Genomic DNA, 18,116 nt, shown 5'->3' with positions numbered 1-18,116 from the left:
AGAAGCTCTTCAGATCCCACCATCATACCCACATCCCAAGCTTCCACAAATAGTGTAAATGTGACTAGAGAACAAACAGCTACTTTGAATAACCTTCCTAAACAAAGTACCTCTAGAGCCAACATAGTTGTTTTCAAGTGAATGGGATACAACATACATCACAGCCTGGGCTTCCTCAGGACAACTCACCAGAGTTCAAGTCCTGCGCCTACAACCAACGTGATGAGAACGTGTAATTGTTCCTACAATAAGAACTCATACAATTCCTCCCTAATTCACCCAAACTGAAGATTTCCTACTCAGTCTCTGTACCTGAAAACTATTTATTAGGAGTGAAATTTACCAAGAAAGGGGAAACTGGAACACTAACTCATCCATTCCCCCCTTTTGACCACTGTGGAGTCCACTGACCCCACAGTATCCTACCTCAAGGCAGCAGTGACTTGCTTCTTCCAGAACCGAACAAAATGTGCTACTTTTTAGGAACACAAAAGTTAAGTAATATTTTAGGGCAATGTCCAACAAATAGGATGAAACACACCAATTATGACAATTCTCTTGTAAGTTTAACCTAGCTCCTGTTACCAAAAGGTGGGGTGGGGATCTAATGAACATCATTCCATATCCACATTTCAGAAAGAGAAATTTCTACTCTCAAGTGGCATAACTAGTTCTATATTTGTTAATAAATATAATAATAATCTATAATTATAATAAAAATTTACCAACACCAGCTTCTAGCACGTTATAGTTATTAGATAATAATAATTACATGATTACTTTTGCTTTGTTAAATTAATATTCATAAACATACATATATTCAATACTTGGTCTTATTCCCTTATATCCTAAGTAAAAAATATAAATGAATTTAAATATAATAAATAAAAAATATAAATAAAACTTTTTAAAAAAGAAATCCACTATATACATATATCTTTATATTTTAAAAATAGGGATCAGGGGCACCTGGGTGGCTCAGTCAGTTAAGCACCAACTTCAGAATGGGTCATGATCTTGCGGTTTGTGAGTTCCAGCCCCCGTGTCTAGCTCTGTGCTGACAGCCTGGAGCCTGCTTCAGATTCTCTGTCTCCCTCTCTCTCTGCCCTTCCCCCACTAGCACTCTGTCTCTCTCTCAAAAATAAATAAACATTTTTTTTAATTTTAAGCAAAATAAAAAATAAAAATAGGGATCATAACATATTATTTATAGAGCCTATTACAGTATTGTCCCCCTTAGGTCTGTTTAAGTAAATGAGAAACATATTGTAATACAGGTGTTTTCTCACATAGTGGACATCTCAAACGCTATGAGAGACATTCTCTTACTACAAAGAAAACCAGTGCCCTAGAGCTCCAGCTTTTTGAAAGTTCAAGACACTTTAAAACTAAAACCAGACAAAGGTTGGGACTTCCCATTCCCTTACTAGACAATGTTCCACAATCATTGGGTGAAGGCAGAAAAAATGGCATATCCAGAGCTATTATCTATTGACTTTATCTCCCAGTCCCTCACCACAAGGAGTATATAAATATTGGTATCAAGAGTAAAAAAAAGGATGGGAAAAATAATCACAAATCCTGCTATCCAAGTAATCCAATAAGTGATGGAGCCAGTGCCCAGGGGTGTTCTTTGCCATGAGATAGCAGGACTGGAAGGACCCCTCACTGTGCAATGGTCTCTACCCACATAGCTTAGACCAGCCATGGACTCCAGGCAGTACCTTTGACAGGAGCCTCAGAAAATAATAACTGGGATGTGTTCAGATCCATCCTTTTAGGGAGAATACCCTGAGTACTCGCTGGCGGATCTGCTGAGTCTTCACCCCATAGACAAGAGGATTGAGTGCAGGTGGCACGAGGAGGTAGAGTGTGGCCAGAAGAACATGGACATGATGGGGTACATGGTGGCCAAAGCGATGAGTGAGGAAGGAGAATATTCCAGGAACATAGAAGATCAGGATGACACAAATGTGAGACCCACATGTGCTAAAGGCCTTAAGTCGGGCCTCACCCCCTGGTACTTTCAGCACTGTCTGGAGGATGAAGGCATAGGAAATACCAATGGCCACGACATCTAACCCAACCACAAGCAGGGCCACTGCCAACCCATAAGCTCGGTTCACTGTGGTTTCTGAGCAGGCAAGTTTCACCACAGCCATATGTTCACAATAGGCATGGCCTATGACGGTGGCCTGGCAGAAGATAAGTCTCCGCAACAGGATAGGGAAGGGGAGGAGGAGGAGTAACCCCCGTACCAGCACTGCCATTCCAATGCGCCCTATGATCCCTGGATGCAAGATGGTGGAATGGTGCAGAGGGTGACAAATGGCTACATAGCGATCCAGAGCCATGGCCACAAGCACACCTGACTCCATGGAAGAGAACGCATGGATGAAGAACATTTGGGTCAGGCAGACAGTGTACCCAATCTCATGGGCATGAACCAGGAGCACTGCAAGGGTTTTGGGTGCAGTGGAGGATGCCAGCACCAGGTCAATGCCAGACAGCATGGCCAGAAAGAGGTACATAGGCTGGTGCAAGGATGGGTCAGTCCAGATGATAAAGATGATGGTGACATTGCCCATTACAGCAAAGAGATAAAGGACACTCAGCGGCATTGCTATCCAGTGCTGGCTTTCCTCTAAACCGGGGATGCCCATCAGGAAAAAAGAAGGCTGCAGTAGCCTCCAGCTGGAATTACTAAGGGCCATCGTCAATGGCTTAGAGAAGGAAGAGAGAAAAGAAACAAAAATCATGATTTCTCCATTGCTGGGGGGTTATCACAGTGTCTACCTCTGGCTACCACCTTCATGAGAAGACAGAACCTGAAAGTGAAACACAAAAGAATAAAGTGAGATACAAAGAAGAGAATCCCCTGTTCTTGAGATAATGTCTTTAAGGTGAGACATCCACATGCCTGAATTAAGATAGGTCTACTTTCATTTACAGGTAAGAGTAATCATGCTGCTTAGAGATGTCTAAAGTACATTCAATGACTTCTAATTTGGAATGTCCACTTGAATGGATCCTCTATATCACCTCTTGCCATTACTGAACACAATAAATCAATCTGTTATTTTTTTTTTTAAGTATTTTCCCTCAGTTTCCACGACACAGCACTCTACTGTGTTCCTCCTATGTCCTCCATCCCAACACCTTCTCCATCTATCTGTCCATTATATGTTATTGATTCCAGGGCTTCATCCTCTCCTCCCTTCTCAGTTCTGTACATTTTCTCTGATTGAGTTCATCCATTTACAATATTTAAACCACTTATATAGTCTAATATCTTCCAAATCTAGGTTTCTAAGTCAAATACCTTTCTGAAATACAAATCCATTTTCCACTTATCTATACATCAATGTCTATAGCACACACTCAACATATTCAAGACTGAATCAAATTGTTTATTCTCCCTAAATACACTCTACCTCCTTTATCTTCTCTCTATATAATCACTATATCTACCTATCTAACCCAATGTAGAAACCTGAAATCATTCTTATTCATTTTTATATCTCCTTTTACTTTGTCACCACTCCTGTTGACTGAATTTCAACCCCTTTTGATCCACTCATTCTTCTCAACCCCTAGGGTCACCGCCTAGTGCATACTCCTAACGTTTATCACCTGGATTATTTCCTTAGATCCTCTGGCCTTGTCATTAACCTTTCTTCCACACTGCATTCTTAAGGCAGAGGATTATAAAATATATCTGAAATTCAAAAGTCATCATATCACTTCTGAGATTAAAATCCTTTTGTCCATTTAATCCATGGACTAATATCATAACTGACTGGCAAGCAAAGTTTTCAAAGGCTATCTTTTGTATTAATTTGACTTATACTTAGCACTTTTCCACACATATGTTTTGCTTGAACGATTCCAATGTTGGAATTATACGAGCACACCAATTTATTTTACATGTAACTTTAATGTATTCTTTCTTCCTCTTTTATCTGAATTGGACTTTCTCATCCTTCAAAATTCATAGGCTCTTGGCTACTGTCTTTTAGAAGGACTCATTAGCTGTATTAGGAACATACTAGTCATGTCAGAAGCACTTTATTTTGTGATCTTTTTATCTTCATCCACAGTTTTCTGTTTTACATAATTACAGAAATATTTTCAGTGTCTTAATGGTTTGTCTTAAGAAAAGAACAATTTCTTATTAAACTTGATAATTATAAGCTGGCTGGCAGAGGCTTCACAGTACAGTGGGATAAACACAAGCTTTGTAGGCAGACAACTAAGGTTAAATTCTGCCTTTTTCATATTCTACAAATGAAACCATGGCAGGATACTTAAACTATCTGAGTATAGATTTCCTCATCTGATTGTAGAGCAAATAACACAAATCACACTTGTTTATTATAAATATTAATTAAATGATATGTATAAAGTTCTGGTATATAGATTATTCTATAAATAGTGCACAAATTTGTACCTAGTTCTGTAATCGTACCATGAAAGACACATCCATTCTTGCTACTTCCCCAAGGTAGGGTCGGTGACTGTGAATAAGGTATTGGGCAGGCAAGATGTTATTACCAATTGTCAGATCCCAGAGGACACACAGACACCTCCGGACAGAGCCAAAATTAGCATCCAGATTGGCTGGGGACACACAGAGCTAAGTCAACTACCCCAGGGATAGCTGGTTGGGCAGAGAGGCAGAGCAGGGAGTGGCACATGCACCTGATCAGGTGGCCCATCTATCCAGTGTTGGTCATCACCCCTAAGCCTGTCCACCTTGATGTCTGCCATAGGCAGCTTCATTCTCAGTGATCTAGGAAAGCCCACATTTCACTTTAAGCTCAGGTTTCTCATTCACACAGGTCACACTCAGAGCAATAAATTCTTTAAAGACTAAACATGTTCATTCCTCCCATCTGCTGAGAGTGTTGGCTGCTAAAAGCTCACAATTGAATCGCTCTCCCTTGGACAAAGAGCTGACTCATTCAAGATTACTTTTCCTTTCTGAGTGTAGCTCTTACCCAATAACCACTCTAAGTACAAATACAAAGACCTGAACCTCTCTCTTTTGAAGCAATACTGAAGGACCATCTCAGCCCAAGAGCAGCCCCATGGAATCAGCTCAGGCAGCTGGGGTTACAGGATCAGTTTAACTTTTTTGTATTTTCTGTCCTGTTTCCCTCACTCCCTGACAGATGTCACTCCAAAGTATACTTCACAATAAGATTCCTGCATGCAAATCTCTGCCTCAATGTCTGTTTCTAGAGGATCCAACCTAAGTTAATACCACCTGTCTCAGGTGACTTAAGCTTTCTGCCTCTCTTCTGAGAGACTGTGACAGGCCCATGAATATCAACCCCAATATCATGGCAAGTATGGGGAAAATACTGATTCTCAGAGTTCCTAATGAGATGGCTAAGACCTCCTTTATAATATCTCCCCAATATCAAGCAGACCCTTCCCTTGATCCACCTCTGATACAGCACTTATGGTCCACCTCAGTGGCCACATTCTCCTTTGGAATAATGCTTCAGTTGCAGTCTTTCCATTCATCCAGCCAACATGTATTTAATTCATAGCTAGTGCAAAGCCTCATTTATTCATTAAGTCATTCAATATGTATTAAATATCTACCAGATCCATATACACTACTAGATGTGAAACAAAACAAATAATATGATAACTCTTGTCATCATGGCTCATGACAGAGTATACATTATATACGTGATCACAGAAACCTAGTAACAGTTACAAGGGTTATAAATTAAAACTACAGTATGACAATCATATAATACTCTTACTATGTGAACTTCTAATTCTAGGGAGTGCAGAAAAGCCCCCCCTAACTCAAGTTAGTGACCATAAGAATGGGTTAAAAGTGAAGGGAAGTATGGGAGTATGCTCAGGATACAGAATTTCTGAGGTGAGAAGGAAGGGAGCTTGGTTTTGTCAAAGACTTGAAAGAATCATGAAATTTGGGATGTAGTACTCAGGAACTGAGCCTGGTTCATAAGCAGAAACCATAGTAGTATTTTTAGTTCATGTTAAAGAACAGTGGAAAGTGGAGATACTGAAGATTCCAAGCACAAGTTTGAGACACGATCAGAACCTCAGTATCATGCTAGGAATACATATAGGAAGAGGTAAAGTACAGATGCTAGGAGATGTGTTAGAGACACAGTGATCTCCAGAGAGGTTCAAGGATATGTTGTGAAAATGGGCAAATGAGGTAGGGATATTTGGAAGAAAGAAATCAAGAATATGAAAACAGAGTGTTCAATGGGTCATTCGCATGATTCCTGAAGTCTCACACCAGGGTAATGGGAGGCCAAAAATAGGGAAGACATTAACTTAGTCATCATTTAATGAAGAAGAGCAACAAGGAGAGACACCAGTACCAAAGAGTGGTAGAGAATGATCTGTATGAATGACATGAACAGCAAAAGCACTAGTCCATGCTTGTTTGCTAGTCTGTTTTTCCAGGGGGAAAATCCTAAAAATTGCTTTGGGGAACAAGAACAGTGAACATACTACCAAACAAGAGTATGACAAGTGTGAGAAAATGTAATGTCCTCACTTAGTAGAAGTATAAAATTTTTGTCAGAAAAAAATGGATATAATGAGAGAACCAGCTTCATATACATTTTGTAAAAATTAAATGAGAGACTTTATGAGCAAAGATTTTTTTCTCAATGGTTCAAGGTACCATGCAGTAAGAGCTGAACAACAGTACCTGCTCATATCATCAAGATTTTATACTAATACAACATATTCATATGAATATTGTTTAAAATGAGTTTAGTCAAAGCACATAGAAACTCTACACTCATTGGTAATAAATGTCATTCATCCTCTTCCTCTGCAATCCTATAGCTACTGTGCATCTCCAGCAGCCCTTTCTTCCACTCCTGCCCATGAAGCAAAGTCATTTTTTATAGTGGTAAAATATATTTAACATAACATTTATCATTTTAACCATTTTTAGTTACAAATTCAGTGCCATTAGGTACATTCACAATACTGTATAGCCATCACCAATATCTATTTCCAGAATTTTTCCATCATCCCAAACAGGAGCTCTGTACCTGTTAAACAATCTCCATCCCTCTCTCCTCTAAGCCTTTGGCAACCTCTATGCTACTTATATCTCTATGAATTTGCCTATTCTAGGTACTTAATATAAGAGGAATCATACAATATTTGTTATTTTGTGTTTGGCTTATTTCACTTAGCATAACGTTTAAGGTTCATCCATGTTGTAAGCATGTGTTAGAAATTTGTTCCTTTTAAGACTGAACACTGATGTGTGTATACTACATTTTTGTTAATCCATTCATTAGCCAATAAACACATAGGTTGTTTTCACCTTTAAGCTACTGTGAACAATGCTTCTGTGCTATCTTCTTAGTAATAATATTGAAGATTAATATTTGACTGAGGAAACATGGGACCATTGAGTATGGCATAGAGCAGAAGCCACTTAGGAAAGACTGAAGCAGACTCCCTTTACAGACCATAAGTTTAGCCCTAACCCTCCATCTACCCACTCGACAACTCAGGCCCATACTCTTCTAAACCCTGGTGATTCATAGCATCTCTAACCTGACCCAACCTATGTCCTTTTCTTGCCCCTCACTTCCCATTGAGAACTAATGTCCCTTTCTTGCCCCTCACTTCCCATTGAGAACTAATCTGTGACTTGGAACCAACATCCACTGCAGCACTGTCACATTTTATCATACTTCCTATATTTTCAAGTTTATTTCATCATCACACCAAGAGCCTGGTAAATACTAAGCATGAGGAAGACAATAATGAAGAAAAGAAGAGAATAATGAAGAAATAAAGATAAGGAGGAAAACAAATTCTATTTTTCTGCTTGTTCTGTGTTTATACACAGCAGTGAGGTTGCCTTATTAAGAATAATCACATTCTCCAGTGTACCTGCACAGTGTCCAAAATATCACAAGTTAAAATTTTTAAAAAATGAAATAACATTTGAAACTTAAGGTAGTGTTCATCATAGTGATAGCAATAAAGACATTAGTGTTAAGAGTGATTGTGACTGCAAAAAAAAGCAATTATGATTTCAATGCTAGTTTTGTGACAACTTATTTCATTTCTTCAGTAAAAAGTTACTGAGTGCCTACTGTGCCACACTTTGAGATTAATGTACTCATTTAATCCAAAATACACATATGTCAATACGACTAATGAAGAAACATGCTAGTAATGATATAATCCATTAAAATAATAAAATTCATTTATTGAGAAACCATTTATTGAGTGCCTATCATATGAGTACTATGTTAAGGATACAATGCAATTCACCATTTAGTAGAGATGGGGGACAAAGATCATTAAACCAATTATTATATATTTATTTAATATATATTTAATTAAGATATGTTTAATTAATATATAATTAATATGTATATATTTAATTAAATATACATATATTTAATTATGATGGATAATTAAAGAAAGATACATGGAGCTCTGAGTTCATAAAGTGACCTGATCTATCTTATAAAACCTTCTTCAAAGAGGTGAGGTTTAGACTGAAGCTCAAGATGAGTAGGAATAACAAGGATAAAGACAGGGAGGTGCACTCCCAATAGCAAGAGCCCAGACTACCCATGGCTGGAGGAAGCATGGACACTTGGGGAACTAAAGAAGGAGACTTATGTATATTACATAACATACCACCAACACTACATATGTTGCAAGGATACATAAATACTTAGGAACATACAACAAACACATTAAAGTGAGTGCCAATAGTAGGAACTGGAAGAGAATGGCCCAAAGAATTAGGAATCAAGACAGAAAATAAAGAATTAGAACAATAATTATTGTGTGAAATAAACTTTAACTCAAGGCTCTGCACCTAAGACTAAAAATGAAGAAATAAAAGAACAATTATCATTATTCTCAGAACTTAAAAATACATGATACTACAGGAGTCATAGAGGGCCATCCATCTCAAAAACAGAATCAAAGCACGTGAACTAAAGCACTTCTAGAATCAGATGGAACATGAATATTTTTTAAAAAGTTTCTCTCATTAACCTGAAACTCTAAAGAATCTCCATAGTTTGTCACCTTTATTTCCATGATGCCAAAATTTTACCCACAGACTGCCTGTGTCAGTGTCATGGTGGGAAGTGGCCCATGTTCTCATATGTACAAATAGGCTTCCAGTTCATCTCTCCCTAATCTCCTAAGTTACTTGTTCCAGGTCCATAGATACCTTAATTATTTCTTAATTCCTTGATTCATTTATCTTCTCAACACAAGTAAATCACAAACTCTTAGAATAAAGACATATCCAAAAAATTACTTTCTTGAGATACCCCTGTCTTCCATCCCAATATCTAAACACTATATAGACTTCAGAAGAGATTTCCCAACTTTCAAACACTCAAGAAAACTTCATTTTTCTCTTGAATGTCCCCACCAAGTAAATGAACTAGGCTGTGGGGCTCCCACTCCAAAGGGGAAGACCACCGTTGCCCCTGATGTCCAGTTCATGAGAACTGCACTCAGGTGGGATCAATCTGCTTGGGCCTCAGCATTTTAAGCAGCTGCTCCCGGATCTGCTTGGTCTTGACCCCATAGACAATGGGGTCCAGTGCAGGGGGAAAGAGCAAGTAGAGATTGGCAATGATGACCTTAGCAGCAGAGGCTGTGGGTGGGCCAAAGCGCTGCATGACTACAGAAAGAAAGCCTGGTCCATAGAAGAAGAGGATGACACAGACATGAGCTGTACATGTGCTGCCAGCTTTAGCACGTGCCTCAGGTGAAGGAAAATGAATCACGGTCCTCACAATCTTCCCATAAGAGTAGGCAATAAAGGCCATATCCCCCACACCAAGAAAGATTGCCACAGCAAAGGCATAGAGGTTATCCACAGTGGTGGCCCCACAGGCCAGCTTCACTACTGCCATATGCTCACAGTAGGTATAGGCAATCGTGTGAGAGCCACAGTAGGACAGCCGATGGGCCAAGCTTGGAAAGGAGATGGTCAATCCCACACCTCGCAGCACTACCAGGCCTCCAATCTTGGCAACAACAACCGGGGTAAGAATGGTTGCATAATGTAGTGGGTTACATATGGCCACGAAGCGGTCCACAGCCATGGCCACCAGCACTCCTGACTCCATAGCAGAGAATGCATGGATGAAGAACATCTGGGAAAGACAGGAGTGGGAGCTGATAGCTGTAGCACCAAACCAGAAGATGGCCAGCATCTTGGGCAGAGTAGAGAGGGAGAGAACCAGGTCAACAAAGGAGAGCATAGCAAGAAAGAAAAACATGGGCTGGTGAAGGCTGTGCTCTGTCCGGATGAGAAAAAGCAGGACACCATTCCCAGTCACTGCCAGGAAGAACATAAAGCAAAAGGGAAGTGAGATCCAAATGTGGGCAGCAGTCAGTCCTGGGATGCCAGCCAAGAAGAAGGTATGTGGGAAGTGATGAGAATTATTGGAAAGAATTATGGTGATCATCTCACTTAGAAGCGTGAAGGGCTACTAGAAAGAAAGGAAGCAGGTTAAAGTCAGTGATGTGGAGATTGGGAGCTCAAGATCTATGGTCTCACTAACAGCACTAGCACCATCACTCTTCCCCCATTGGTCTCAGTAAACAGTCAAAAATGATTTTCAGCTTAACTAATATTTCTGCAAGAACCTCAAAAACAGAGGAGGCAAATTAGTTTGGTCCAGTGGGAAATGTGTTGGACAAGAAGTTCAGAAACCAGTTTCCAGAATTTGATATCCTAGTATATCTATGACCTGGAGCAAATGACATAACCAGGTTTAAGCAGATGCCCAGGAATTAATGTTAAATAAAAACCCTTCCCATCAAGCTCACATTCCCAAGTTCTGAATATTGGCACTGGATTTAATCAGGGCTGACCTTACACATTCCTTAAGTCTTATACCACTAACCTTCATCTGAAACTGCCAAAAATCCCAACACCTGGAAACTTTCTTAATTTGGAGATCCCTCACTCCTCCAAACTTCACTTGACTCCCAGGTTACAGAATAAATGGTCCCTGATGACTCCAACATTGATTAGGTTCTTCCTTGGATTATTCCCCAACCATTTCACAAATGAATGTTTTGTTTTTCTCCTCAGTATCTCGTCCTGTAGCTCCCTCTCCTTTAAGTGGTGGTGTACAGAGGTAGACACAAAGTTCAGAGCTGTAGTGACCTGGAAAAAAACAGAAGCTCTTGGTAATAACTGTCATGTGAAAGCCAAAGAATTCTAAATTGCGCCAAATTATTGAGAACGGAAGAAAAAACGGGCATCCCCTCCAGTTCTATTTATCACATAACTATAAAAAGTGTACAAAATTATTCAGATCTGCAATATATCCTGTGCCAAATACTATTGTTTTTTAGGTTAGAAAACTGCGGTCTAGAAAGAAGCAAATGGCCAAGGGTCACAGATCTATTTAGTGACAGAATCAGGCAAGGCCTCACATCCACCAATCCCTGATCCCTGAGCTAGAAGGTCATCACCCTGTCTCTGTGTTAGCAGTGACTTCTCCAGGGCCAAGGAAGAACACCCAGGACTGGGTGGCCACGGGTGAGCAGTAGAGCAATCAAATATCGGGGCAGATAAGGAATTATTTAGGGAGTACGTGTCTCTGTAACACCCCTTAATACCTCCAGTGCCACGATTCTCTCATGTGAAAGAAAAAACACAAGGACACACAGAGGCCTGGGTCTGGGGTCAGAGAGGGCTTTGGAGCATAAGATAAGTGATTCACGTTCCAGACAGAAAAGATGCAGCTGGATTGATCTCACAGTTTCAGTGACAGCAGCAAGTGGTCTATAAGCATGAGGGAAAGAAGCAGAAGTCAGCACAGGAACATAATCCAAGAAAGAAGAAACAGCACAGATTAAAATGGCCAAGAACATTTGCTTTTTTCTCCAAGAGAAACCACATGATTATTGCCCATACCTTTACCACAGCCACTGAGGAAACTATGTAACCTCAGGAGAAGGCATGAGGGCTGGGAAGATGGGAGATTACAGTACACCTATAGTTTTAGTGCCATGTAATAAACTCTGGACCAGAAGTCAAGGTCCTGATCTGAGGTACTATTTCTGCCATATGTCAGCTTTGTGACCTTAAGCAAAGCTAACCATTTTCAAGCCTTAGTTTCCTTACATGTGAAATGAATAAATTAAAACCTACCTCACAGGATCATTGTGAAAATTCAATGAGATATTATATGTGAAAATCTTTTGTCAAAATCTGAAAATAGTAACATTATTTCACTGAATTATAAGAAATAAACAATTCATTTGGAGGAATCTGGTTAAGAGCAACAGAAACTTCAGTGATTCAGAGACAATGCATTTGATTTGACAAAGAATGGTATGTTCATCCCATGGGTGGATGTTGTGTAGTAGTAATCCAGAGACACTTAGTCAAAAATACCATATCCTCCCCAACATGGCTCCTTTATTCCCTCCTAACCACAGGCTATTCCCCTCAGCACCCTCAAGGAATGATGCTGTGTGTGTTGGTAGTGGGGGAGGAAGGGGTTGGCTGGTGTCAAGAAATGTGGTTCTGACCTCCTGAGCATCTGCTTCAAATAATTCTCAAAATTGCCCATCCTTAAGCCTCAGCCCACCTTGTGGAACCTAACAGTATCTTCAGAACAGTTTAAGAAATAATTACCTCTGATCTCCCAACTGTCTCCTGAGGACCCAGCAAATGTCCCTCATTATAACCTTGTGCCTCAAGGAAAAGTCTGACCCAGTAAGCTCAGCTCCTTTACTTCCATCAGGAAACAGGGTTAAGGGAGGTAAGGGGTCCTGGAACCAGAAGAATCCAGGACACATACTGAGGTGCCTCCATAATGTTTCCTTATGACTCACTGAAAGAGGAACATATTTATATAGCTTATTATTGAGCCAGGATTGGAAAGATGTTTGCCTACTTGGAAGAAAGTAATCCTAATATACCTGATCCCTCTCTTGCTTATATCCATATAATACAAAAGGCCCAGATAGACTTCTGATGATGTACACATCATCAATATTGGTGATATTTCCAATTTTCTTCAGTGATACCAAGACCATGCATTTCCACCCCAGACAGCCTATCAGATTATGCAGATCTGGAAATGTTGGGGGGAAGCTAATTTGTGGATGAAGTCTGTATGTATCTCTTTTCCTTGGGCCTACCCCTGGCCATTACTCACCAAAGATCTGTACTGTTTAACCTACAAAAGGATGAGAAAAAGTTAAGTTACCAGTCAAATCCCAAGAACAGGGTATTTAATGGGCACCTTTTCAGGCATTGCCTGTAGGGATCCAAAATGAAGTTCCCACCAACCAGACACCAATTAGCACTTCTGCCTCTTCTTCAAACAAAGATTTAACAAGGCCTCTTCCTCTTATTGGGACCCCAGGGAACAGGCCCAGCAGGGAATATTTTGAACCGCATACTCCAGGGTGTCATGTCAAGAGAGGGCCAAGGCCCTGCAGCCAGAAGCAAGGTGTGGCTTCCTCCCATAGGGAAGGGGACCACCTGGTTTGATGAAAAAGCAATATCTGATCTAGGGAGAATGAGGAAGAAGGCAGGGAGATTGGAGGTGTGTGGGGGGCGGTGGGCAACACCAGGACCAACATACAACATTACCTAGATGACCCCTCCATGACATAGGTGGAACCATGAGAGAAAGAATGGATTAAAGGTATAAGCTTTTATGAGAAAAGAGAACCTGGCCCAGGAATAAGAGTGAAGAAAATGTCAAGTGCCTGAACTCAAAACAGTAGGTACAAAGGTAGACCAAGTCTTGTAGGTATTTCCATCCATACATTATGTCACCTTAAGTGAAACTACCTACAATTCTCTCCATTCTTAACCAATCTCTCTACATTTGACTCTCATCTCATCCACCAAAATCACTCCTGAAAATGGTGCCAGATTAATCTGTGGAGGATGTTCAATAGTATGAAGGATCTGGACATTGCCTTAGATTGAGAGAGTTTTGAAAAATTGAGTGTGTACAGCTTACACAAGAGAACACTTGTGGTGGCATGCATGATTTTTAATGGGTTCTTCAAGTCCAGGAAGAAACTCCCTATGAGAGAAAATTATTTGTTTTATGAAGCCAAAGGAAAAAAACAAGAACAAACTCATTCAAATTTATGGTTCAGAACTCAGCAAGACCTTTGTGTCTTCAGAATGATAAACCTTATCAGAAAAACAGAGGTATACACAGGGTATATTGGAAAGGAACAGCACAAGGTTTACAGGAAGATTCAGTATGCAAAATCAGGTCATCCATTTCTGACAGCCATGCTCTAAGGGTACTATCCAGTTCCAGAGGGGAAAAGAAGACATAGCAGGTGTCATTTCAGGTACAGCCAGGATTATGAACCCTAACATGAAGCATTCAGTTTTCTAACAGAGAAGTCAAGCTGGGTAACAGTGAGCTTACAATAGATGACGCTATGATGTCTCTGAAACTGTAGAGAGATGTATTATGAAGTAGAAAATATCAGCACAGAACCCTAGTGGAGGAGGAGGGAGTAGGCAGGACAAGTAGCAAGAGCAATACAAAGTTCAGTCTAAGAGGCACTGGTAACAAACACAGGAACTTCAGTCCAGGAAATAAACAAAAGTCTCAGAACTAGAAATCTAGATTAGTGTGAATATGGACTGCCTGACTGAAACTCTGAACCCTCACCTTGCAAAAAACATCAAGAGACTGGAATTGTCCGAAGATCCAAAAATAGTCAAGGGATCGGAATCAATAATTTGGATCAAAAAATATATTTCCTGGGTTCCTCTTAAACTTTAAACCCCTTTTAAACAGGGTCAGGTGGAAGATACACATCAAACTAAGGCAAAGCATGACCAAAGGCAAAGCAGAGGCATATGCAAGGATCTGTAGCCACACCACGGAGAGATGGAAAAACCATGGAGAGAGAGCATCTGATTATGCCTGTGGGGATCACAGAAGGCTTCACAAATGAGGCAACATGAGAGAGGAAAGTTGAATAATGGAACAGAATGTTCCAGAATGACTCACTAGCACTAAAAGGAACTCCAAACTCATAAAGTACAGAATTCTTGATGGAAAGCTAAAAAGAGATCCATATTAATGAAGCAGTACAGAGGGATGAGATTTGAGAGGAAGGTTGGCCCCAGACTGTGGCAGGTCTTAAGTGCTCTTCTAGATGGCACTACATGTTAATAAGAGGTCAAGGAACTTGTTTAAGCACAGCAATGACACAGATAGATTAGTGCTTTAATAGATTTCTTTCATAGTGTTCTGGGCATAGGAAGATGATGTGATAATAGAGTGAAGTAAGCATTAGATCAAGTCTTTACTGGAAAATTCTATCAAATATTTAAGAAAGAAACAATGACAATCCTTACAATAGAAATAATAATGCAAACTTTTAGAAAACAGAGGAAAAAGGAACACTTTCCAATCCATCTTACAAGGCCAGTATTAATCTGATGACGAAATCATATAGACAGTACAAGATAGGAAAATCCAAACCAAAGTCCCTCATGAGCAGAGATATAAAAATCCTTAACAAATGATTAGCAAATACTATCCAACAATATATAAAAAGATTATTATATCATGAGTAGGTGGAGCTTCCCCAAGAATGCACAGTAGTTTGTCATTCAAAAGTAAATTGTCATATTAACAAAATAGTGAAAAGTATACATATCATATCATCATCTTAATAGAGACAAAAATAAAATCATATGAAAACAACATTTACTCATAATAATAATAGAAAAAATGCTCAGCATATGGGAAATAATAAGGAATTTCCCAAACATGGGGAAAAAAAGGCATTAATGTAAACCTTCAATATCATACATAATAGTAAAAAGTTGAGGACTTTCTCCCTAAAATCAGGATTATCAATGAATATTCATGATTGCACTACAGGTGTTAACCACTGAAATAAGACAAAAAATAAAATCTTAGGGATTGGAAAATAAGAAGTAAAATGTAATCACTTGCAAACAACATGGATGTATGTAGGAAAGCTTAAGATCTGTACTAATAATTGAATTTAGCAAGATAACATGATACAAAGTCAATACAAAATTGATTTTCTGCATTTCTACAAACTAGCTATGAAAAAATTTGAAAACTAAATTTACAGTTATTATGTACAATTGCATCAAAATATATCAAATACTCAGGGATAAACTTGGTAAAATATTTCTGAGTCCCTAAATCACTACTAAGAGAAATTAAAGATCTAACTTAATGGAGAGAAATACTATATTCATGAATTAGTATCCTTGAAAATTGCTCCAACTGTGAGAAGGGTGGGCAGAACATATCATGCAAATTGGTGGCAAAAGAAAGCTGGAATAGCAATATTTATACCGTACAAAATAGACTTTAAAACAAAGACTATAACAAGAAACAAAGAAGGGCACTATATAACAAAAGAGGACACTCCAACAAGATATAACCACTGTAAATATTTATGCACCCAATATAGAAGCACCAAAACACATAAAATAGTTAATAACAAATATAAAGGAACTAATCAATAATAATATAATAATAGTAGGGGACTTTAATGCCCTACTTACATCAACAGACAGAGCATCTAAACAGAAAATCAACAAGGAAACAATGGCTTTGAATGACACACTGGAACAAATAGGTTTGACAGATATATTCAGAACATGCCATCCTAAAACAACAGAATACAAATTATTCTCAAGTACATACAGAACATTCTCCAGAATGGATCACATATTAGCCCACAAAACAAGCCTCAACAAATACAAGAAGATCAAAATCCATGAATATTTTCTGAGCACAATGCTATGAAACTACAAATCAACAAGAAAAAAACCAGAAGGACCATAATACATGGAGGCTAAATAACATACTACTAAACAATGAATGGATCAAGCAGGAAATCAAAGAAGAAATTAAACAGTACATGAAAACAAATGAAAATGAAAACGCAATGGTCCAAAACCTCAGATGCAGCAAAAACAGTTCTAAGAGGGAAGTTTACAGCAATACAGGCTTACCTCAAGAAGCAAGAAAAATCTCAAATAAACAACCTAAATTGCACCAAAAGGAGCTAGATAAAGAATAAACAAAACCCAAAACCAGCTGAAGAAAGAAAATAATAAAGGTTAGAGCAGAAATAAATGATATAGAAACTAAAAAACAATAGAGCATATCAATGAAACCAGGAGATAATTCTTTGAAAAAAACATCAATACAATTGATAAACCATTAGCCAGAATTACCAAGAAAAAATGGAAAGGACTCAAATATATAAAATCATGAATGAGAAAGGAAAAGAACAACCAACACCACAGAAATACAAACAATTGCAAGAGAATATTATGAAAAACTATATGCCAACAAATTGGACAACTTTGAAGAAATGGATAAATTTTTAGAAACATATGAACTACCAAAACTGAAACAGAAAAAAATATATAGAAAATTTGAACAAACCAATAACCAGCAAAGAAATTGAGTAAGTAATTTAAAAACTCCCAATAAACAAAAGTCTAGAACCAGATGTCTTCACAGGGGAATTCTACCAAACATTTAAAAAAGAGTTAATACTTATTTTTCTCAAACTATTCCAAAAAATAGAAAAGAAATGAAAACTTCCAAATTCATTCTATGGGGCCAGCATTACCCTGATACCAAAACCAGATAAAGACTCCACTACAAAAGAGAACTATAGGGGCACCTGGGTGGCTCAATCGGCTGGGCATCTGACTCTTGGTTTCAGCTCAGGTCATGATCTCACAGTTCACGGGATCGAGCCTCACATGGGGCTCTGTTCCAGCAGCGTGGAGCCTGCTTGGGATTCTCTCTCTCCCTCTCCCTCTGCCCCTCTCCCGTTCTCTCTCTCCCAAAATAAATAAATTTTAAAATAGAGGAACTACAGGCCAATATCCCTGCTGAACATAGATGCAAAAGTTTGTCAACAAAATGCTAACAAACCAAATTCAAAATACACTTTAAAAAAATCATTCACCATAATCAAGTGGGATTTATTCCTGGGTTGCAAGGGTGATCCAATACTCACGAATCATTTATTGTGGTACATCACATCAATAAAAGAAAGAATAAGAACCATAT

The 18,116-nt window shown here is 38.8% G+C and overlaps 2 protein-coding genes and 1 long non-coding RNA gene across 4 annotated transcripts in view; all 3 read right to left on the bottom strand.

The window, feature by feature from the left end:
* LOC121021182 (uncharacterized) overlaps positions 1 to 18,116 on the bottom strand; it is a 133,066-nt gene that overhangs the window by 37,492 nt on the left and 77,458 nt on the right. Inside the window, exon 1 of one of the 2 annotated variants that reach the window (XR_005786442.1) lies at positions 10,929 to 11,189. The exons of the other annotated variant lie outside the window; for it this stretch is intronic. This is a non-coding gene — a long non-coding RNA (uncharacterized LOC121021182). Of the gene's footprint in view, positions 1 to 10,928; positions 11,190 to 18,116 lie in introns of those variants that run through there. 2 annotated transcript variants of the gene reach the window in all.
* Positions 1,708 to 2,902, bottom strand: LOC121021175 (olfactory receptor 52L1). The gene has a single exon (XM_040461406.1). It carries the CDS (start codon positions 2,757 to 2,759, stop codon positions 1,764 to 1,766), a length of 996 nt encoding a protein of 331 aa, XP_040317340.1. The 5' UTR covers positions 2,760 to 2,902; the 3' UTR covers positions 1,708 to 1,763.
* LOC121021180 (olfactory receptor 52K1-like) lies at positions 9,525 to 10,535 on the bottom strand. The gene has a single exon (XM_040461412.1). It carries the CDS (start codon positions 10,485 to 10,487, stop codon positions 9,525 to 9,527), a length of 963 nt encoding a protein of 320 aa, XP_040317346.1. The 5' UTR covers positions 10,488 to 10,535.

The sequence above is a fragment of the Herpailurus yagouaroundi genome, unplaced genomic scaffold (genome assembly GCF_014898765.1).
Source record: "Herpailurus yagouaroundi ecotype Mexico unplaced genomic scaffold, PumYag 255, whole genome shotgun sequence".
Classification (NCBI taxonomy): domain Eukaryota; kingdom Metazoa; phylum Chordata; class Mammalia; order Carnivora; family Felidae; genus Herpailurus; species Herpailurus yagouaroundi.
The sequence above is the reverse complement of the archived record's forward strand: the minus strand, read 5'-3'. Positions and strand labels throughout refer to the sequence as shown.